At 42.6% G+C, this 23201-nt stretch overlaps 1 protein-coding gene across 13 annotated transcripts in view; it reads right to left on the bottom strand.

The window, feature by feature from the left end:
• GRIA4 (glutamate ionotropic receptor AMPA type subunit 4) overlaps positions 1–23201 on the bottom strand; it is a 361383-nt gene that overhangs the window by 140748 nt on the left and 197434 nt on the right. For all 13 annotated transcript variants that reach the window (XR_008889509.1, XR_008889510.1, XR_008889511.1 and 10 more), the window contains one exon: positions 8598–8782. Coding sequence is in view for 10 of the 13 variants with exons in the window: in XM_056561599.1 (XP_056417574.1) it covers positions 8598–8782 (185 nt within the window). In the remaining 3 variants the exon portion in view is untranslated. The remainder of the gene's footprint in view (positions 1–8597; positions 8783–23201) is intronic.

Raw genomic sequence — 23201 nt, 5'->3', positions numbered from 1 at the left:
ACAGACCCATATAAGGGCTTGTTTTTTAGCGTGACCAATAGTACTTTGTAATGACACCACTCATTTTACTATAAAATGTACGGCGAACCCAAAAAATAATTTTTTTAGGTAGGAAATTTTAATGAAAACCCCAATTTTGCTAAATTTGGTGGGTTTCGTTTTTCCCTTGTACACTTTACGGTAAAAAAAATGACATGTTTTCTTTATTCTGTGGGTCAATACGAATAAAATGATACCTATGGCTACATACTTTTCTATTATTGTACCGCTTAAAAAAAATCTTAAACTTTTTGTGCACAATGGCCCTCATTTACTAAAGTTCAACCGAATTTTAGTCGCAACGTCTGTGCGACTATTTATGCAACCAGATTTTAGTTGCACAACCGACACTTTAGAAAACACTCGGAGCGTTTTTTTCACTCTGAAATGGGCATGTTTTATGCAAATATGGGCGTTTTACCGACAAAAAAACTAAAAATACTCGGAGTACTTCCAAATTCACTCTAGAAAAAGTGTGAGTTTGCCTCACACAATAACCGTCAGCCAAGAGGCCGAGTGAAATTCAAAAAATGGAGTGATTTCTAACAAGGGACTGTTTGCCATTGTGTTTTTTGTGAAAGTAACTTGTTTTATAACCTGAAAACATTTTGTACAGTTCAACACTTTTATGAATAAAATATTGATTGCTTTTGTGATAGTTAATGTTTATATACTTTTTTTCCTTTTAGGCAAATTTGCAATATTAGGTTAAAATCAATTTAACACCCAAGCTGATAAACAAGGATAATTGTTAATGTTTGAAAAATGATAACACATGAATACTTATGATTCATAGAAACATTTTTAAACAAACACGTTTAGCTCGGAGTTCGTGGGACACAATTGACTAGTGCGACACAAAAAAATAACCGACATGTGCGACAGAATAGTAAATAAGCCTGAAAAAAAAGACGAGTGACATTGAAAACACTCCAGAATAAACATTCCACTCTTAGTAAATCAGGGCCAATCAGTATGATTAAAATCGCCCTATTTTGACCACCTATAACTTTTTCATTTTACCGTATATGGGGTGGTATGAGGGCTAATTTTTTTGATCTTTACTTTTTATCGATACAACATTTGTGTATATGAAAGTTTGAAATACATTTTTATGAGATTTTTTTGGGAATAAAATGTGACAAAAAAGCAGCAATTTAAGGCTTTTTAATTTTTTTTTAGATATATGCCGTTCACCGTACGGGATCATTAACATAATATTTTGATAGTTCGGACATTTACGCATGCGGCGATGCCAGATATGTTAATAATTTTTTTTTTTAATGCTTTTTGGGGGTAAAATGGGAAAAAGGGCCAATTTTCATTTTCGTGTTTTAATAGTTTTTATTAACATTTTTGTCAGTATAAAGGAAACACAAAGGTCCCTCGCAAGAGACAAAAAGGGGGGGGGGAGAGAGAAGGGTGTGGGGAGGAGAAGGGAAAGGAGAAAAATGGGTGGGATAGAAGAGGGTAGGAGGAGAGGAGGGGAGGGGGAGAGCAAACACAGAGCTAATAAATCAAGTTACATGTGTAGCATATTTGGAAGTAGACCATAAATACCATCACTGCACTCGTAATTTAGGAACAGCTCTCCCACTAGCCCGTACTGCATCCCGGACGGGAACGGACCTCTGTCCCAAGCATAGAAGACGAAATGTAGACAATGTCCAGCGCAGTCTCCATGCAATGCGTATCTTTTTTTTAGCAATCAGCCAACATGGTAAACAGGTGACGCGTTTCGGCCACAGTATGCAGCCTGTTCCTCATAAATACCATCGATTGTGAAATTTAGAGTAAGACCCAGCATAGGTATTATTACATTTTTGAATAACAGTTTCTAAGGAGGGCACTTCTGGTCTTTTCCATAGACTAGTAAGGGATATCTTCGCTATGATCAAAATAATACATGTTAAGTGCCTAGCAGTGTTGGGAATATTATCTAAGTCAATGAACAATAGCATTTGTTGAGGGGATCATATCCGAACAGTACCAAGTACATCTTTCAATAATCGCTTACATGAGGACCAGTATGGAGAGATGAGTGGGCAGTCCCATAGGATATGTAATAAGGTACCCTTCTTGCCACAATTGCACCAACAACACATAGAGGTTTTGGGATATATACGGGACAATCGGTCTGGAGTGTAATACCATCTTAAAATAGACTTCATGGCAAATTCTATGTGCAGGACACGCTGAAAGGCTTTACGTAAGCATTTGAAGGCTTTACGCCATTGATCTTCTGAGAGTATCATGCCCAGCTTGTTTTCCCAGGAGCAGAATGGGTGTGATTTACAAAAGTAGGAAGCATGAGAAGCTGCCGAGTAAAGTGGACAAAGACCACTTTATAGAAATCAGAGTGAGGAATAAGAAAATGGGAGGAGACCGTCAGAGGTGTAGAGTTGATGGACATGAGTGAGGCCATTTGTCATCCATGTGCCAAAAGAAATATCAGGGATCATACTTTGTACAAGAGACAGGGGTATAAGAGCCTTATCAGTGGGTTCAGACGTGTTCACCATAGACAGGTATTCTGTCCAACCTTTATAAGAGGCTGCGACTATAGGTTTGGAAGAGGGAAATGTGGAAGAAGACCAGTATGGCAAAAATAATACATCCTTTATCAGGTATGGGGAGACGCAAGAGTTTTCGATATGTACCCAATGAGTAGTAAGATCACCTATACGCCAACCACGCAACATACCTAATAGGGTAGCAATGTGGTAGCACCATAAATCAGGAGCGCCAAGACCTCTCGAGATTTGGTCAATATGGACGCTGCTTATCTGGGTTTATTGCCAGACCACACAAAATTGGAGAGGAGGGATTGAGCTTTAGAAAAGAAAGATTTGGGGATGGAGATGGGAAGAGTCTGAAAGAGGTACACAAAAGGAGGGAGAAGGAGCATTTTAAAAGCAGCTACTCTGCCAGCCCAGGATATGTCAAAATTATTAAGTCTGTCTGCTTCGTTACTAATGTCTTGTAAAAAGGGTTCATAATTGTCAGAGTAGAGTAGTTTGTGAGGATAGGTTAAATTAATCCCTAACTATTAAAGACTGGAGGTTTGCCAACCGGCTAAGGTTTAAGGGAAGGGTTAAGGTTTAAGGTAAGGGCTTGCCTTTTTGTGGCATTGAGAAGATAGTATGAGAGGGATCCAAAGTGGTGAATGGTATTCATGGCAGCAGACATCGAGACAGAAGGATCGGTGAGTGACAATATAATGTAATCTGCATAAAGAGATATGAGATGTTGTCTCCCAGCAATAGAGACTCACAAAAATTGGTCCCCTAATCTTAGCGCCTGCGCAAATGGTTCCAGACATAAAATAAAAATAAGTGGAGACAAGGGGCACCCCTGCCTGGTACCACTGCTTATATCAAAATCTGGAGTATTGTCCGAGGCCTGATGACCGTGGACAAAGCCAGCCTGATTGGAATGGATTAAACATGGAAGTATTTTAGAGATTCTGTTTGCTATCACTCAAGCAAAAATCTTCAGGTCTTGTTTAAGTAGTGAAATCGGCCTATAATTTTGAGGAGCCGTCGGGAATTTGCCCGACTTAGGTAGGGTAACAATCAAAGCCTGAAGATTCTGTTTTGGAAAAGCTCCCTTGAGGACAACTGAGTTATAAAACTTGTGCAAGTGGGGTAGCAGAACATCTATATAGAATTTGTAATAAAGGTTGATAAACCCATCAGGACCAGGTGCTTTCTGTGAAGGTATAGAACGGATCACTTTCTTTATCTTGTCAGGGGTAATGTTAGCGTTTAGGGATGCAAGCTGGTTTTCACTGAGGCGAGGAAGGGTGAGAGTGGAAAGAAAAGATATGATAGAAGAAGGAAGATCAGGAGGGTCAGGAATAGATTGATCTAAGTTATAAAGAGAGGAGTAAAAATCTTCAAAGCCATCAGCAATGTCTTTAGGGGTATAAAGAGTAGTGCCAGAGGAGGGGAAAACGAGCGGGGCAACACAAGCTCGGGCATGGGTAATTTTCAAGCGATTGGCCATAAGGGCACCTGCCTTATCCTTTTGAGAGTAATATTGAGCTTTACCACACCTAAGCTTCCTAAGCTCCTGTCGGACAGACAACAGTTGGGCAGATGTGGCAGGAGAAGGGGCAGTTCTATTAAGTGTCTCTAGAGTGTGGAGGTTTGCCAGAGTATCTGTGAGTTGTTTGTCCCTTTGTCCTTTACAGTATGTAAGCCGTGCGACAGTTCCACATGATCATCGGGTCCATGTCAGAGGAAGCATTGGTTTGGAAATATTGAGAGAGGTCCGCACAAAGAGACTGGGCATGCTTTGGGTGAGAAAGTAAAAAGGGGCTAGCCCTCCATAGATAAGCAGGAGTTGGAGAAAAATTCTCTTGTAAGGAGAGAGTGATGGCCGCGTGGTCCGACCATTTGAATGATTCTATTGTAGAGTCAGCTAGGACATCTAGATGGGCCCGTTCAACCAGAAACATGTCCAGTCTTGAGTACATGTTATGAGTGATGGAGTGGTGGATGTAGTCCCTCTCGTTGGAGTGCATTATGCCCCATACGTTATATAATTCAGCAGACCACATCAATTGAATGAGTGAGGTTGATGGGGTGCATTGTGAAGTAGTGGTATCTAGGGTAGGACCCAACACTAAATTGAAGTTCCCGCATACTATCATAGGGCCTGTTTTGTGTTGGGAGGCTATTGTGAGAGCACAGCACAAAAAGTGCACTTGTCCTTGGTTAGGTGCATATGGTATAAGGCGCATTATTAACAGCGCACATTAGGAGGACAAAGTGACCACCAGGATCGGAGATCACCTTAGTCACTGAAAAGGCAACAGTGTTTCTGACTGCTACTAACCCCCCCCCTCCACTTGGAGGAGAAATGAGACTGAAATATGTGGGGATAAGCTTGGTGTTTGATCTGATGCGCATCAATGCTCAGTAGGTGTGTCTCCTGAGCACAAATAACATAATGCATTATGGGAGTCAGCGAATTTTCCAAACTTGCTTTCAATATTCTGAACTCTACCCCCAGCTCATCCACAGCAGTGGTAATAGGAGAGATCATGGCGTGAATGTTCTTCCTAAAAGAACGCTAAAGAACCAGTAAGATGTCTCTCATAGGGAGTTATCATAGACAGACAGTGACCCCAGGCCCTCGTTATCTTCTAGTGGGAGGGTAGCATCCAAACCCCACTCTGGTGTTTGAGAGCAGGCAGCAGGAGAGGAGTATCTGGGCATGTTGTTTCAGCAGGCTGCTGGACAGGGATGGCAGCAGGATAGAGGGGACGGCAGGGGGGAGAGACAGAATCACGGTTCTGCTGGCAGGCAGAGGTGATTGCAGCCATAGGTGGAGATGTCGGCTTTGAGTTAGATTGGTGCTGCTGCAAGCTGGTATCATGCAAAGCCGAGTCCGAGGAGGAGGGCCTCCTTAGCGAGGCATAGTCCAATGCAGCTGGATGAGAGAGTGCGGGCTCTGAGTCGCAGTTGCCGTTGGCGCCATCTTGGAAGGCGGCCGGTGCTCAGGAAAATAGATCTCAGACCAGAGCAAAAGATCCCAGGAGATGGCCGGAGGCAGGTGAGGGGACCTCTGGCTGCCATTTTAAATGATTGGATCCCCGCGGCAGCACCATAGGCGATCAGATCATTTATTTAAACATGCGCATTGCCCCAGATGTCGTGATCTGTATTATTCATGGCATTTGAGGGGTTAATGGCAGACATCAGCGTGATCGCTGATGTTCGCTATTGCCGGCGGGTCCCGGGCTGCTAGCAGATCTGCCGTGTATGACACGAGCACCGCTCCGATGCTCGCAGTCATATACAGGACATAAATGTTCGTCCTAGTGTGCGAAGTACCTTCGCACCAGGACATACATTTACGTCCGTGGTTGTTAAGGTGTTAAAGGGGTACTCCACTGGCCAGCGTTAAGAACATTTAGTTCCGAACGCTGTGTGCGCAATGAGGAGGGTCGGCAACACCCCCTTGTGATGTCACGAGACACCCCTCAATGCAAGTCTATGGGAGGGAGCATGATGGTTGTCACACCCCCTCCCACAGACTTGCATGTGGGGTGTGGCCGTGACGTCACAAGGCCAGTGGAGTACCCCTTTAAAGCCTTTTCGGGCCTGCCATTTGTCCTGCCATTAGTCCTTTTTGCGCTGTGGGGGTCATACCACACCCCCTTGTGACGTCACACCACACCCCCTCAATGCAAGTCTATGGGAGGGGGCGTGACGGCAGCCACGCCCCCTCCCAAAGACTTGCATTGAGGGGGCATGAAGTCATGAGGGGCCGTGGCCGACACTCATGGCATGCACACTTCATTCAGAACTAAATGTTATGAACAATGGCCAGTGGAGTACCCCTTTAAGCTCATTCATAGCAATTACATCACAACCGCAGAGCTCTGCAGCTGTAGAAATGAGTTTGACTATATGTGATTGATTTTGGCGTGTTTGTCGTGATTTATGTAGACGGAGACAAATTAGGTCATTTACCAGACTACTCGCTTCTATCCGCCACCGTGTCATCCAAAATGTGTAGCCGGGATCTGTGTTTCATAAATATAGGTAGTGACTAATGTACATTGTGAAGGACATGTCACCCGCTTATAGTAGAACATTTCATTACAATCTCCATAAAGAGCTGATTTTTTTTTTTTTTTTGTAGTATATATGACTTTAAGTAATTGGCCTGTAGGGTGCAAGAACAGTCTCAAAAAATCTTGTTAGATTGGTCAGCACAGTGATATATGTGCCTCTCCAACTGCACATGAAAAGGGGTGGTGTGAAAAACATGGCTACTTACTTCCCAAAACAGCACCCCTCTTGTCTACAGGCTGAGTGTGGTATTGCAGCTCAATCCCCATATATCTTAATATATAACTCAGTTCCGGAGCTGCAGTTCCAGAGCAAAACCAACTGGAGTGGCACTGTTTCTGGAAGAAAGCAGCCGTGTTGTTCTTTTTTAATCCTGGACAGCCCTTTTTATGAAAACGTGGTCCATCCCAAAAAAAAGCTGACCTTGTTCTTTAGTTATAAAAAAATTCTACTCGCTTCATGGTCCAAGACTTCTCCTCCCCCCCCCCCCCCTTACCAGAAAATATATGGATCAGCAGTGTAATTGATTTTGTGGTGTATTTTTTACAGATCTACAGATGTGTCCACCCTTAACTTTCTGTGAATTTCATTAAGGATCCCAGTTTCACAAAGTTAAAATTTAAGGGGGTATTCTGGGATTTTTTTTTATTTGACTGTGCTACAGGGGCTGTAAAGTTAGTTTAGTTCATAATATAGTGTGCATACCTGTGTTTGATGGCTGGTCTCACAATTCTTATGTGATCTTTTCCCCAATGTTCATTTTTAGTAGCATACAATATGGGGGAGATTCATCAAAACTAGTGTAGAGGAAAAGTTGCTGAGTTGCCCATAGCATCCAATCAGATCACTTCTTTCATTCTTAACAAGGCCTCTGCAAAATGAAAGAAGCAATCTGATTGTTTACTATGGGCAACTCAGCAACTTTTCCTCTGCACAGGTTTTGTTAAATCTCCCCCTATACAATGCATCACTAATCAGGTGTTGAAAGGGAGCGTGTCTGTGCTTCAATGGGTGGAACAGCCGATTGGTAGAATCATTTTTCACAGGGCTGCAGGGAATTGTAGTTTCAAGCGCTTGAAATTGTAGTTTCAAGCACAGAACGCATGGGATGGAGCTCAGCTTTGCTGCAATGGGTGGGGTGGCTGATGTGTGGGAGGGAGATACGTCACCTCCCACCTAGAAACAAAGGATCGTGGGGATTGTAGTTGGAGGGAGGACACAGAAACATGAAATAGCCAGTTCACACAAACAAGCCATCAGTGTGGTGGGGGACACAGGACACAGCCATTTACCACCAACACAAGCACGGATGCTTGGTAATCATATTCATTAAAAACTGACAGGTAATTAGTTAAGTCCTCATATGTTGGATAAACCCTTTAATATATTATAGTGACATTCTAGCAAAATCTTTAACAGGCAGAAATTCCCATCACAACCATTGGGTGGCCAGATACAGATAAGTGTTATAAACAACTCCAAATAGAGTAATCTGAAGTCATGTTTGTAGGCCTGCTCATATCACGCCACACCATGTTGAGCCAAGAGGAAAGGTAAGGAAGGACACACATAAATATTAGAACCCCCATGTATGGCTGCAGAAGGAGACCATCTATATTGGTGTTTCCCAGCTAGAGTAGCTCTGTTGAATGCTGGAAGTTTTAGTTTTGCAACAGCTGGAGGCACACAAATTGGAAAACCCAGGGTTAGACCAACCCTGATCAAACATGGGTGGCCAATAGAGAACACCATAATTCTAAAGAAAAAAAATATTTAGCACAATTTTCCCTTTTTTTAATATATATAAAGAAGAACATAATAATAATTGAATATAACTAAAATGTATCAAATAAATTGCAGCAACAGGAAAATATTACATAAAAAGAGCTCAAGATTGGCATTTCATTTGTATTACATAGTTCACTCCCGTTCGTTCTGCAAGTACTATCATTGCTTTCTTAAATGGTTTACCTGTTCCAGAATGTTCTGAAGTCTTTCCACTTCACAGTCTATTACAAACTTATTCTCTTGTCTCCGATCCAAGTCTTCTAGAAGACGTCTGTAGCTGGCATCGTTGAAATTTTCCACACATATTGCACTAACTTGCCAACCATTCTGTCCAGCCTTCTCCATGATGGCCTGAAGTATGGAGTATCCTAAAACACACAAAACAGGCCTAACATTTAGTCAGGTTTTATAAGTTTCTGGTACCAACTAACTTCTCTTACAGTAAGATCTGTAAGATGACTTCAAATACATCATATAGAATACAAAATAAAATGTTCATGTAACAATGTAGCTCCTCAATAATACAATTTATTAATACCGGAACTACTGTTGTTCCAGTAAAAACTCTAGCCCCATATTCAGCCAACATTATCTCTCTTCCACTATGTGGGAGACTCCTGTGTTTGTATTTATAGTCAAGAAGGTGTAGTGGGATGGAAATTCCTGGCTAGAGTGTCCGGCAAGAACAGGAAGTCTGTTGCAGGATAAAAACTAGACAGGAAGTTGGACCAATAAAGATAACAGAGTGGGCAGTTTGTATCAGGAGCAGAAGAAAAGCATGAAAGACCATAAAACAATAATTTATGCAATTTTCCAATTTATGCAAATTTGACAGTCAGGTTTCATTGTAAAAAAAAAAGAGCTTCAAGAAATCTTCATACATTGCTCAACACCTTTTAATTATAGCAGCAGAAGTACTATCAAATAACAAGAAGGAGAAAGCATTGACCGCTCACCCAGAAATCACACACCTTCTGTGCGCGGATCCCCCAGTCCCGCCTCTGGCTTCAAATAGCAGACAAAACGAAATTATTGTCCAGCACCAGGATGTGGATAAAAACGGGTTTCTTTATTCAATGAAGACAGCTACATACATGAAATCTCTGACGCGTTTCACGCTTTTGCGCTTAGTCATAGAGCTCTGATGGCCTGCAACAGATAGAGCTACTCTAGCTGGGAAACACCAAGAAACCCGTTTTTATCCACATCCTGGTGCTGGACAATAATTTCGTTTTGTCTACTATCAAATAACCCCCACATTACGTATTGCCCAAGGTATAAACCTACGCAATATGTCGGTACATAGATGTGACTCCTTTGGGTCATTCTAACTCAAAGTCTAGCTGAAAGTGGCTGAATCCTAAAATTTTAGGAACACAAAAATGTGGCCACTGAAAAGTCGGTCACTTTATGTAAATAAATAATCAAACAATTCACTAACCTGGCTGATTAAAAAAGGAACACTATCCAACAATTTATCAACTGTGCTATGTCAGGGGTGATATAGTGGGAAAATGCCATGTCCAAGGCTTGTCAGTAAAACAATTAGTTAAGAAGGTGGATGCTAGAACACATTCCATTTAAAATTAGTTGGATTCTCCTTTATTTTTTTTGAATAATCAAAATCTTTTGGATAACTAGTTCTAGGGCATACAACATTGTCAATTAGGGACTCAGATAAGTTATTATTGATGAGAGAGGCCAGATGGATTTTTTGATTGTGGGTTTACATTTCGATTGGGCTAATGTGCTATCCCGGTGCTGAACACACTTGTCCAACTACTCTGTCAGGTGGATGTCACTTTACCATGTTTGCTGCGGCCCACAGCTCAGGTTCCATATTATATGCATTTTTATATATTGTCGTGTGTTTAATGTCTTTGTATCTTTTATTGCCATGAAAGAGTTCCTGTCTTTGCAGGAGAATGCACAGAGAACCACATGAGTACTTTGGCCAATCAAGGCCTCCTGCCTTGCTCCCCCAGGTCTGCCCAGATAGAGAGGAGCTAGTCAGTTGTAAATAGTCTGGAGTTAGAGAGGAGAGTGAGTGGAGGTCAAGCCCAGTCCTCTGCTGTGGGACCTGTACCTCACCACCTGAGGACAGGCCTAAGAGACCCAGTTGTTGCAACCATCTTTGTTCCTGAGCGACATCACCATTCACAGGGATCCCACCAACTAGGTCATCCATCAGTCAAGTCTGTCCAGTCAACTTAAAACAAAAGTCCACTTTGGGGAGAAAAGCCAAGTGAGCCGATGGGCCCTATTAGCCAAAGAAGAGGATGTCTACTGTCCATACAAGTCCACCCTTGTGGTAAAACCCTTACACTGGATTCCTTAGTGGATCCTCCGCATTTGATGTATTTCTTTACCCAGCGCCAGCAACTGTTCATCCTTGGTAGTGTGGTGGTTAACAGTCCTGATGTCACGAACTCTAGTCATGGGCATAACACTCATAGTCTACATAACACACCACTCTTTAGTCACCACACTAAATGTGTACATTTATCTAATTATCTAGCACTGGTTACCAAGTGGAGTTATACTGTCCTGTAGGGCAAGGGTCAGTGCAGCCCTAAGCTTAGGGTGCATTCACACCACGTTTTGTACATACGGGTGCCGGATCCAGCGGGGGGAGGGGCAAACCGGGCACTCCCGTACCCCGGCCGGATCAGCCCATGACTCCATTTACTTTAACGACTCGACCGGAGTCAAACGGGGACTCCGGTCGGCTCAGTTTTCACCCGCATGTGGTTTCTTGACCGGACCTAAAACCGTAGGTTTGTCCAGACCATTTTTGGAGTTTGGTGTGACATTATGCCCAATTTGCTTCTTTCCCCTCCCTCTTTTGGTTTAGTTCCAATACACACAAAGGGAATAAAAATGTGTATAGCAAAACGTGTTACTGCAATCCTTTCCTCTAAGAAATACTTCCTTTTCTAGAAAAATTTCTGGGGTGCCAACATTTACGGCCATGACTGTATATATATATTTATTTCCTTTGAGTGCTTTTCTGATGATGAAGTTAAAAATAAATTAATAGTGGTGTTGATGGCATTTCTGTTGTTAAAAAAAAAAAAAAAAAAAAAATATATATATATATATATATATATATATATATATATATATATATATGTATATGCTATTGTTTCATGAAGCAAGGCAAGTAGGGCCCTTTTAATTAGTGAGGATACATTTAACCTTTATCTACTTCATTTAGTTGATCTAGTAATTACAGCTTGGAGCTAAAAAAGGTTATATTTAGAGACTAGATTATGTATTTTCTGACTATTAGAACATCATTGGAAAACTACAGACAGGCATGATATATTAACTACTAGCTGAGTACCCGGTGTTGCCCGGTTTTTCGTTCCTCATCCTTGCTGGGGAGGAAAATCAACAAAGGAGGAAGCTTTTGACTTCATATCCCGTCCTCATATATTGTTGTCATATCCCGACCTCATATCCCGTCCTCATATCTCTACCTCGACCTCCTATCCCATCGTCCTATCTCGACCCCATATCCTGTCCTCATATCCTGTCCTCATTTTCCGACCTCCTATCTCGACCTAATTTCCCATCCTCCTATCTCAACGTCATATCCCATCCTCATATCCCGACCTCATATGCTGTCCTCATATCCCGTCCTCATATCCTGACCTCATATCCTGTCCTCATATCCTGACCTCATAGCCCGTCCTCACATCCCGTTCTCATATCCCAACCTCACATCCCATCCTCATATCCCGACCTCATATCTCGACCTCCTATCCCAACCCATAATATGTGTACCAGGTAATGAAATAGCTCCAGCCGTACGGAAATTAGATGGGAACATACATTTCACATTGGTTTGCATGGGACTTTAAACAAAAACCCCGACCCTCACAAATGGGGGTAGTTAAGGGTTAAGTTAACTATCCTATATTTTAGGTGGACATATAAGTAACATGTGACCAAGTATTATCGAAATATCTCCAGCCGTTTGGAAGTTATGCAGTAACATATATTTCCCATAGACTTGTATGGGACTTTAAATAAAAACCCTGACCCTGGCAAATGGGTGTGAGTAAGGGTTAAATCACCTATCCTATGTTTGTTGTTGACATATAAGTAATATGTGTGCCAAGTTTCATGTTAATATCGTTAGTCGTTTGGACGTGATGCTGGAACATACACACACATACATACATACATACATACACACACACTGAGTTTTATATATATATAGACTAACTGAGTACCCGGCGTTGCCCGGTTTTTCCTTCCTAATCCTTGTTGGGGAGGAAAATAAACAAAGGAGGAAGCTTTTGACTTCATATCCCGTCCTCATATATTGTTGTCATATCCCGACCTCCTATCCCGTCATCATATCCCGACCTCCTATCCTGACCTCCTATCCCGTCCTCCTATCCCGTCCGCCTATCACATCCTACTATCCCGTCCTCCTTTCCCGTCCTCATATCTTGACCTCCTATCCCGTCCTCCTATCTCGACCTCCTATCCCGTCCTCCTATGCCGACCTCCTATCCCAACCTCCTATCCCGACCTCCTATCCCAACCTCCTATCCAGACCTCCTATCCCGACCTCCTATCCCGTCCGCCTATCCCGTCCGCCTATCCCGTCCTCCTATCACGTCCTCCTATTCCGTCCTCCTTTCCCGTCCTCATATCTCGACCTCCTATCCCGTCCTCCTATCTCGACCTCCTATCCAGTCCTCCTATCCCGACCTCCTATCCCGTCCTCCTATCCCGACCCCGTATCCCGTCCTCCTATCCCGTCCTCCTATCCCGACCTCCTATCTCGACCTCCTTTCCCGGCCTCCTATCCCGACCTCCTATCCCGACCTCCTATCCCGACCTCCTATCCCGGTCCTCCTATCCCGGTCCTCCTATCCCGTCCGCCTATCCCGTCCGCCTATCCCGTCCTCCTATCACGTCCTTCTATCCTGTCCTCCTTTCCCGTCCTCATATCTCGACCTCCTATCCCGTCCTCCTATCTCGACCTCCTATCCCGTCCTCCTATCTCGACCTCCTATCTCGACCTCCTATCCCGACCTCCTTTCCCGACCTCCTATCCCGACCTCCTATCCTGGTCCTCCGATCCCAGTCCTCCTATCCCGATTCTCCTATCCCGGTCCTCCTATCGCGTCCTCCTATCGCGTCCTCCTATCCCGGTCCGTAATATGTGTACCAGTTATTGAAATATCTCCAGCCGTACAGAAGTTATGTGAGTACATACATTTCCCATTGATTTGCATGGGACTTTAAACAAAAACCCTGACCCTCACAAATGGGGGTAGTTAAGGGTTAAATTAACTATCCTATATTTTAAGTGGACATATAAGTAACATGTGACCAAGTATTATCGAAATATCTCCAGCCATTGGAAGTTATGCAGTAACATATATTTCCCATTGACTTGTATAGGACTTTAGCCTCTTAAGGACCCAGGGCGCATGGATACGCCCTCACACCCTGGGCCTTAAGGACCCAGGGCGTATCCATATGCCCTGGCGTTTTCCGGTCTCTGCCGCGCGCCGGGCAGAGATCGGAACTGGATGCCTGCTGAAATCCTTCAGCAGGCATCCAGGGCAAACGCCGAGGGGGGCCATGTAGGCCCCCCATGTCGGCGATCGCTGCAAATCGCAAGGGAAATCGCCCTTGCGATCTGCGGCGATACCGGGCTGATCGGGTCTCTGGGACCCGACCGCCCGGTAATTTCGCATGATCCCGGCTGTCACAGACAACCAGGACCATGCTAAAGTATAGGAGCGAGGTGGCAAGCCTGCCACCTCCTCCGATCCCCTGCGATCTGTCGGTTAGTTAACCGACCAATCGCAGGAGGGGGGGCGGTTACTTCCTCCCATCCTGCCCGGCCCCTGAAAGTCCGGAGAGGACGGGAGGAAGACCGGAGGACGCTGCGGGGGACGGGGGAGTGCTGGGGCCCGGCCCCGGTACTTACCTCGTCCCTGAAGACCCGGATCCCGGCGGGGAAGATGGCGGCGGCGGCGGCGACAGGTGAGTAGATCTTCAGCCGCGGTCGGGCCCTTTACAGCAATGCACGTCGCCATAAAGCGACATGCATTGCTGTAATGGGACCCTGTAAACTACAACTCCCAGCATGCCCAGACAGCCCTTGGCGTCTGGGCATGCTGGGAGTTGCAGTTTTGCAACATCTGAAGGTCCACAGTTTGGAGACCACTGTGCCCTTCCAGATGTTGCAAAACTACACATCCTCAGCATGCCCTTACTGTCCAGGCATGCTGGGAGTTGTAGTTCTGTAACATCTGGCCCTTCAGATGTTGGAGAACTACAACTCCCAGCATGCCTGGACAGTTTTGGCATACTGGGAGTTGTAGTTTTGCAACATCTTGAAGGGCACAGATTGGGAACCACTGTATTAGTCGTCTGCAAACTGTAGTCCTCCAGATGTTGCAAAACTACAACTCCAAGCATGCTGGGAGTTGTAGTTCGGCAACATCTGGCTCTAAAGATGCTGCCGAACTACTACTCCCAGCATGCTTGAGAATGCTGAGAGTTGTGGTTTTTTAACAACTGGAGGCACACTGGTTGGGAAACATTGTCTGTTTCCTAACTCAGTGTTTCCCAACCCGTGTGCCTCCAGCTGTTGCAAAACTATAACTACCCGCATGCACTGATAGACTGTGCATGCTGGGAGTCGTAGTTTTGCAACAGCTGGAGGTCCCCCCCCCCCCCCTGTGAATGTACAGGATACATTCACATGGGCAGGGGGCTTACAGTGAGTATCATGCTGCAAGTTTGCGATGCAGCAAATTTTGCGCGGCAGCTCAAACTCGCTGTAACCCCCCGCCCATGTGACTGTACCCTAAAAACACTACACTACACTAACACAAAATAAAATAAAAAATACTACATATACACATACCCCTACACAGCCCCCCTCCCCTCCCCAATAAAAAACGTCTGGTACGCCACTGTTTCCAAAATGGAGCCTCCAGTTGTTGCAAAACAACAACTCCCAGTATTGCTGGACAGCCGTTGACTGTCCAAGCATGCTGGGAGTTTTGCAACAGCTGGAGGCACCCTGTTTGGGAATCACTGGCGTAGAATACCCCTATGTCCACCCCTATGCAGATCCCTAATTTAGGCCTCAAATGCGCATGGCGCTCTCACTTTGGAGCCCTGTCGTATTTCAAGGCAACAGTTTAGGGTCACATATGGGGTATCGCCGTACTCGGGAGAAAGTGCCTTACAAATTTTGGGGGGCTTTTTCTCCTTTCACCCCTTATGAAAATGTGAAGTTGGGGTCTACACCAGCATGTTAGTGTAAAAAAATAAATTTTTTACACTAACATGCTGGTGTTGCCCTATACTTTTCATTTTGACAAGAGGTAAAAGGGAAAAAAGCCCCCCAAAATTTGTAATGCAATTTCTCCCGACTACGGAGATACCCCATATGTGGGCGCAAAGTGCTCTGGGGGTGCACAACAAGGCCCAGAAGGGAGAGTGCACCATGTACATTTGAGGTGATTTGCACAGGGGTGGCTGATTGTTACAGCGGTTTTGACAAACGCAAAAAAAACAAAACCCCCACATGTGACCGCATTTCGGAAACTGCACCCCTCACAGAATGTAATGAGGGGTGCAGTGAGAATTTACACCCCACAGGTGTCTGACAGATCTTTGGAACAGTGGGCTGTGCAAATTAAAAATGTTGTACAGACCACTGTTCAAAAGATCTGACAGACACCAGTGGGGGATAAATGCTCACTGTACCCCTTGTTACGTTCCTCAAGGGGTCTAGTTTCCAAAATGGTATGCCATGTGGGGGTTATTTTGCTGTCCTGGCACCATAGGGGCTTCCTAAATGCGACATGCCCCCTGAGCAAAATTTGCTCTCAAAAAGCCAAATATGACTCCTTCTCTTCTGAGCATTGTAGTTCGCTCGTAGTGCACTGCAGGTCAACTTATGGGGCACCTCCATACTCAGAAGAGATGGGGTTTCAAATTTTGGGGGGTATTTTTTGCTATTAACCCTTGCAAAAATGTGAAATTTGGGGGGAAACACAAATTTTAATGATTTTATTTATTTTTTTTTACATATGCAAAAGTCGTGAAACACATGTGGGGTATTCAGGCTCACTTAATTCCTTGTTACGTTCCTCAAGGGGTCTTGTTTCCAAAATTGTATGGCATGTTTTTTTTTTTTTTGCTGTTCTGGCACCATAGGGGCTTCCTAAATGCAACATGCCCCCCAAAAACCATTTCAGAAAAACGTACTCTCCAAAATCCCCTTGTCACTCCTTCGGTTCTGAGCCCTCTACTGCGCCCACCGAACACTTTACATAGACATATGAGGTATGTGCTTACTCGAGAGAAATTGGGCTACAAATAGAAGTATACATTTTCTCCTTTTACCCCTCGTAAAAATTCAAAAATTGGGTCTACAAGAACATGCGAGTGTAAAAAATGAAGATCGTGAATTTTCTCCTTCACTTTCCTGCTATTCCTGTGAAACACCTAAAGGGTTAAAAGGCTGACCGAATATCATTTTGTATACTTTGGGGGGTGCAGTTTTTATAATGGGGTCATTTGTGGGGTATTTCTAAGATGAAGACTCTTCAAATCCACTTCAAACCTGAACTGGTCCCTGAAAAATAGTGAGTTTGGAAATTTTGTGAAAAATTGGAAAATTGCTGCTGAACTTTGAAGCCCTCTGGTGTCTTCCAAAAGTAAAAACTTGTCAATTTTATGATGCAAACATAAAGTAGACATATTTTATATGTGAAAAAAAAATTTAAATATTTTGAATATCCATTTTCCTTACAAACAGAGAGCTTCAAAGTTAGAAAAATGCAAAATTTTCAAATTTTTCATAAAATTTTTAAATTTTTCACCAAGAAAGGATGCAAGTTACAATTTTTTTACCACTATGTTAAAGTAGATATGTCACGAAAAAACTATCTCAGAATCAGAATGATAACTAAAAGCATTCCAGAGTTATTAATGTTTAAAGTGACAGTGGTCAGATGTTCAAAAAATGGCCGGGTCCTAACGTGTAAAATGGCTGGGTCCTTAAGAGGTTAAACATAAACCCCGCCTCTGGCATATGGGGATGCATAAGGGTTAAATCACATATCCTATGTTTGTTGTTGACATATAAGTAACATGTGTGCCAAGTTTCATGTTAATATCGTTAGCCGTTTGGACGTGATGCTGGAACATACACACATACATACACACACACACACACTGAGTTTTATATATATATATATATATATATATATATATATATATATATATATATATATATATATATAGATTAGGGAAGCAGTACATCTGATCATTATATTTTATGATTATACCTGGATATTGCTGACATATTTCATACAGTTAATAAAGTAGTGATTGTGATCAGTAACAGATCAGTGGTAAATGGTTAAATAGAAACATGAATAAAATCTAAGTAGAATAAAGACAAAGATATAGATCACATATGAATAAAAATTATGTATATAAATAATAAGGTAAATTAAATAATAAATGAGCATTAGGTAAATAATAATTCATTGCAATTTTCACTGCAGTGTATTGTGGGTTCTAAATAGTTATATCCTATGACATCTATTGTTCTCCATCTCTACATGATGATTTATTTATCTATATATAATTAACATAACCATGGGAATGTAGAAGTGTATGTAATTTATGCACATATGTGTCCATTCTGATTATATTGTTAGGATAAGAGAAAAACAGGCGTCCTGCACTCACCGTCAAAATTCTGATCAAACAGCTCCCATCTCAGGCTGGTCAGTCCAACACGTCAGGCAAAGATAGTGTGGGGCGCTGCTTAGAGGCCTCTGAGCGCCCCACACTATCTTTGCCTGACGTGCCAGACTGACCAGCCTGAGATGGGAGCTGTTTGATCAGAATTTTGACGGTGAGTGTAGCGCGCCCATTTTTCTCTTATCCTATACTTATATTGACTGGGTCTCCTATTCTCCTAGCACCGCCGTCAGCTGATTTGATCTGGTGTGCGCCCGAGCGTTATACTGTCCATCTCGTGGAGCTGGAGTTATACAGGTACCGGTGCCACTACATTTTCTTCTCTTGTTGTGGATATATTATATTGCATTAATCCTACATGGCGGAATGAACATGTATGCAATATGCCACACAGAAATGTATTACACACAAGGAGTGCACAGCATGTGTATTAGTTATTTTAGAGACCATACCGGTGTTTCTATGGGCCTGTTTATCCACCTATCAGGATACCACATATCCTTATACAGTGCCGATAAGGTGTACACAAACTTGTGGCTGCTGCTGACTTACTGGGAGTTGTAGTTTTGCAATAGTTGGAGGAATCTTAAATGGGAAACACTGCTCTAGGACATGTCAAAAGTTTTAATCAGTCAGGGTCTGAGTGTTCAGCCGAATATGTGCAAGAGTGTAAGGGTCCTATTAGATGTGGTGAACAGGCCAACACTGCCCCGTAATAGGGCATGTGATCAGCTGTGGAATGAGTAAAAAATGGTTTGTCGGCCGATTGGACCTTTTTGACCTGCTGCAAGATCATTGGCCATTGTCTGCTCGTATCCTTATTTAATCCCTGTGAGGTCGACAGCTGACTGCAGGAATGGCCTATACCAACAATACAGCAAATGTTTGTGGGACCCGGCCATATGACAAATGGAGGCTTCTAAGTGCCCATCAGTTCATAGATGGTTTCTGGACTTCGATTAGGGCCCTAAGGGTGGAGCCCCCAAATCACCCCTGCCTTATGGTATATTTACACATTACATTTTTCTGGTATATATTTTTTTTTCTGGAAAAGATTTTGATGTCCCATCCTCCATCTTCATAGTTCTGTGGTCAGTCCTCAATGAAGTGCAAATGCTGTGCTCTGCCACAGCATAACCAGCAGGAGGTTTATATATATATATATATATATATATATATATATATATATTTTTTTTATTATTATTATTATTATTATTATTATATTTATTTATATATGCACACACACACATACAGAGGTTACACTAAAAACTTTGAGCAGGGGCACTGCCATATTATTCCACTATATTCACCATTTTGATCAAAGGACACATAGCTCTAGGTAACCCTTTCAGTGGTGCTCATGTACTATACGAAGAAACAGACCTTCCAAATATTCAGTACTAAAGAAGTGATTTATGTGGCACTCACTCAGCATTGTGTGAGTGCCATCTAACAATGCTGAGTGAGTCCCATACAAAGCACTTCTTTAATACTGTATATTTGGATGGACTGTTTCTTCATCTTACAAAGCTGAGTGCCGTACGAATCACTTGTTTACTGCTGTATATTTTGATGGACTGTTTCTTTATCTTACAATGCTGGGTGAGTGCTGTACCCATCACTTCTTTACTGCTGTATATTGAAAGAACTGTTTCTTATTATTACAATGCTGGGTGAGTGCCATACGAATATCTTCTTTACTACTGTACAGGATCCCTATAATATTTACAAACTTCTGACACGTTGTAGTAAGTACGTTGGCATCCAGGTGCCTAACAACTGCTAAAACAAATGGCTGGAAAGAAGGGTAAGTGATGTATGGATAAATAGAAAGTCTCATAGACTTTCTATGAATCAGTGCACCGCATGCTCGGCTCTCTAAGGCTAAGTTTCCACTTGTTTTTTTCTGGCAGTTTTTGGAATACTGCCACTGCAGTTTTTGAGCCAAAGCCAGAAGTGTATTCAAAAGGAATAGGACATATAAAGGAAGGACTTAAACTTCTCCACCCTTATGGATCCACTTATGACTTTGGCTCAAAAACTGCAGTGGCAGTTTTCCAAAAAAGATTCCAGAAAAAAAAAACAAGTGGAAACTTAACCTAAGAAGAGCAAAATAGAAATGAACTGGCAGAGAACTTTGCTTTCCCTTCATTTTGTTTTCAGCACCCAGACCCCCAATAATCGAAACTTCTGATATGTCACTATTAATTTCTTATGCTCAGATAAATTACACCCATGTACCCCAAGGCTATGGTCATGAACTGTGCTGCCTAGTGTGAGCCCATCACTAGCACAGTGCAAGTATTGTTTAGTACACCTACCACACATTAAGAATCTAGACACTAGAGTATTCTCCTGTGTGGCTGATTGCCAACTATGCAAACATGTGCCCCCAAAGACCACTCAGAAGTGCTCGGCCGAAATGTCTCTTAGCTGACTGCCTTAATAAACAGAGGCACCAATCCGCAGAGCTGCCGACTGGCCACGTCTTCTGTGTAATAGGCTCCGCTCCTGCTTTTTCCCTAATGACTTTCCTATTGCGTTAACCTGAGCCAAATTAATTAATGCACGTTAAGGAAATGCTATTAAAATAATGAATTCACCAACTTACTTTATCAGGTGGAACTCAAGCCCAGTGTTAACACACAGTATGAAGAGCATTACCTGGAATAATTTTGATAGGATAGAAAAAAAAGAAAGAATCTTTACTAAAAACCATCAAAAGCCAGTGATTTAAAGGGAATCTGATGTCAAGACAGGACCTTTACATGTACATCACTTTGGTGATCCTCTAATAGTGTCATACTAGTAAATAGGAACCCATGGAGATGATCTGAAGATGTGGAATCAGACGATCAGCAGAGACAATAAGCTTTATGTGACTCTATATAGAAATATTTAACTTCTCTTATCACTCATAGTGGCACTTTGGGGCAGAGGCATATCAGGGGTATCAGGGATCAAGATGGCGGTAATTGAGAAATAATGCTAAACCTAGGTTTGTGCAATCTGTCACAGGAGCACAGTACAATACTTCAGGAGTACAGTAAAATATCATAACGCACCAGTAATCAAGATAACATGGCTACCTCTGTATGTTGCAATATTGCATTAAAACTCGAACATCAGAAATAAAAAATCCTTAACTAAATTTAAGGAAGGTTAAGGGTAGACATATGTTAAAAAAAAAAGATTCAAATGTTACCGTAAACTGTGGACTGATGTACACTCTAGCTTGGAATTTAGCCAACTCTATCTCCCTCCCACTATATCCTCCAGACTATACCCTTGCCCACTACACCCACGAGAGTCTTCTACATTATTGGAGGATGATAAAGTTGGCTGGATTCCCAGCTAGAATGTACAGCTGAAACAGGAAATGGGTTACCAGATGTAGACTAGACAGGAAATCGACCAACTAAAGACAAAAGTGTAGATAGTCTGCATCAGCAAAGGAACAGCATAAAAGACCACAGAAATATAGTAAAATAGCTTACTAGCAGAGTTTAATATAAGTTTCTTCATCGGAAACCTCTTTAAGAGAGTCAGATACAGTACAGTGATAAGTTATCTCTGATAGTCCCAGAGAGTTTGAATGAAGTATCAGTGCACATGCTCAATCACCACTCCAGGGGGATAAGGGGCCCCAGTTCTCATGAACAGTAAAACCCTTTTTATCCAGAAAATTTTAGTGGGCGAAGGCATTTAACAAGATCCTGTGACAGAATCTTTTGATGGGCTTTGTTGTTACCAATAAGGTCGGGTTCACACATTCCTAGTGTTGTGTGGCCCTTTACCATAACCAAATCACCATGTTTTCACAGTATGTTTTTTGGCCACGTGATTTAAAAATATGAAAACATTTTTTGGACATATTTCACCTGTGTAAACTGTGCAGCCAATAACCATTTAGCAAAACTGTGGTAATTTGCAGTAAACTTCGTATGGTTTTCTATTCAGTGATCAGCTGCACGGCACACTACCACTGCGCACGTGCCCAGCACATACAAATCTGTGAACATTTTCCTAAAGTCACAGCACATTGTTTATGGCATTTATGATGCAACTTTCACTTGCGTAAAGGAGAGTGTTGTGGGCATGGTTTGGGCATAGTTAGCAAGGCGCAGAGTTTTTGCTGTGATTTACGACTTGCGGCCTTGTCAAAAGTTGCACAGTTTTGCGCCAAGACCACTACAGTCAGAACCCAGTGCAGAGTGCCAAGGGTGCTCCACTTAAGCTCTGTAAACATAGGCTGCCATTTGTTAAAAATCTCAGGCTTCTTGATAAATGCCGATCAGCTGCATCACACAAGTGGAAAACAACAAAAGTTGCACGTCTATATAAATTACCCTCTGAATGTCTTAACAAAAATGATTGCAAATTGCAGACCAAATAAGAAAACCCATCAAGGTATAATAAGTTCTAGTTGGGGAGACGTTATAAAGGGTTTGTCCCATAAAAACAACCACCAAAAAATGGTCCAGCATCCAAAATTCGGGTATGTTGGGCTGTCTAAATTTAATATTTACATATTGGCCATTCATTCAATGAATAGGGGGCCATAAAATTGGTGCACAGAACGAAAAAATACCCTCTTTGTGAGACTAAGGCTGAATTCACATCAGGATTTGGGGGTATGGAGGATTTAAAAACTGTTTGCTGCCAAATGCCCGCCATACCCGCGCCGTACCCCATTCATTTCAATAAGCCGGATGGAGTCAGCAAGTGACTCTAGTCGATCGTATCAGTTTTTGCTTCCGGACTGAAAGTGGTGGTCTGCTGCGACTTCATTCCAGCACCAAAAATGTATAAGGTTAAAAAATGAGTTGATCGGAGTCATTAGCTGACTCCATCCAGCTCATTGAAATAAATTGGGTCCGGTGCGAGTAAGACAGAGATACATATACCCAGATTATGGTGAGAATGCACCCTTAGTAATAGAGTAGGATCTCTTTTCTGGGGTACTTCCTCTAATAGGGCATATGGTGAGGAAGGTTTTCGTATAGTCCAATTCCT

Source organism: Hyla sarda, chromosome 2, assembly GCF_029499605.1.
Source record: "Hyla sarda isolate aHylSar1 chromosome 2, aHylSar1.hap1, whole genome shotgun sequence".
NCBI classification, from domain to species: Eukaryota; Metazoa; Chordata; class Amphibia; order Anura; family Hylidae; genus Hyla; species Hyla sarda.
Note: the sequence above shows the minus strand (reverse complement) of the source record. Positions and strands in the feature narration are given on the sequence as shown.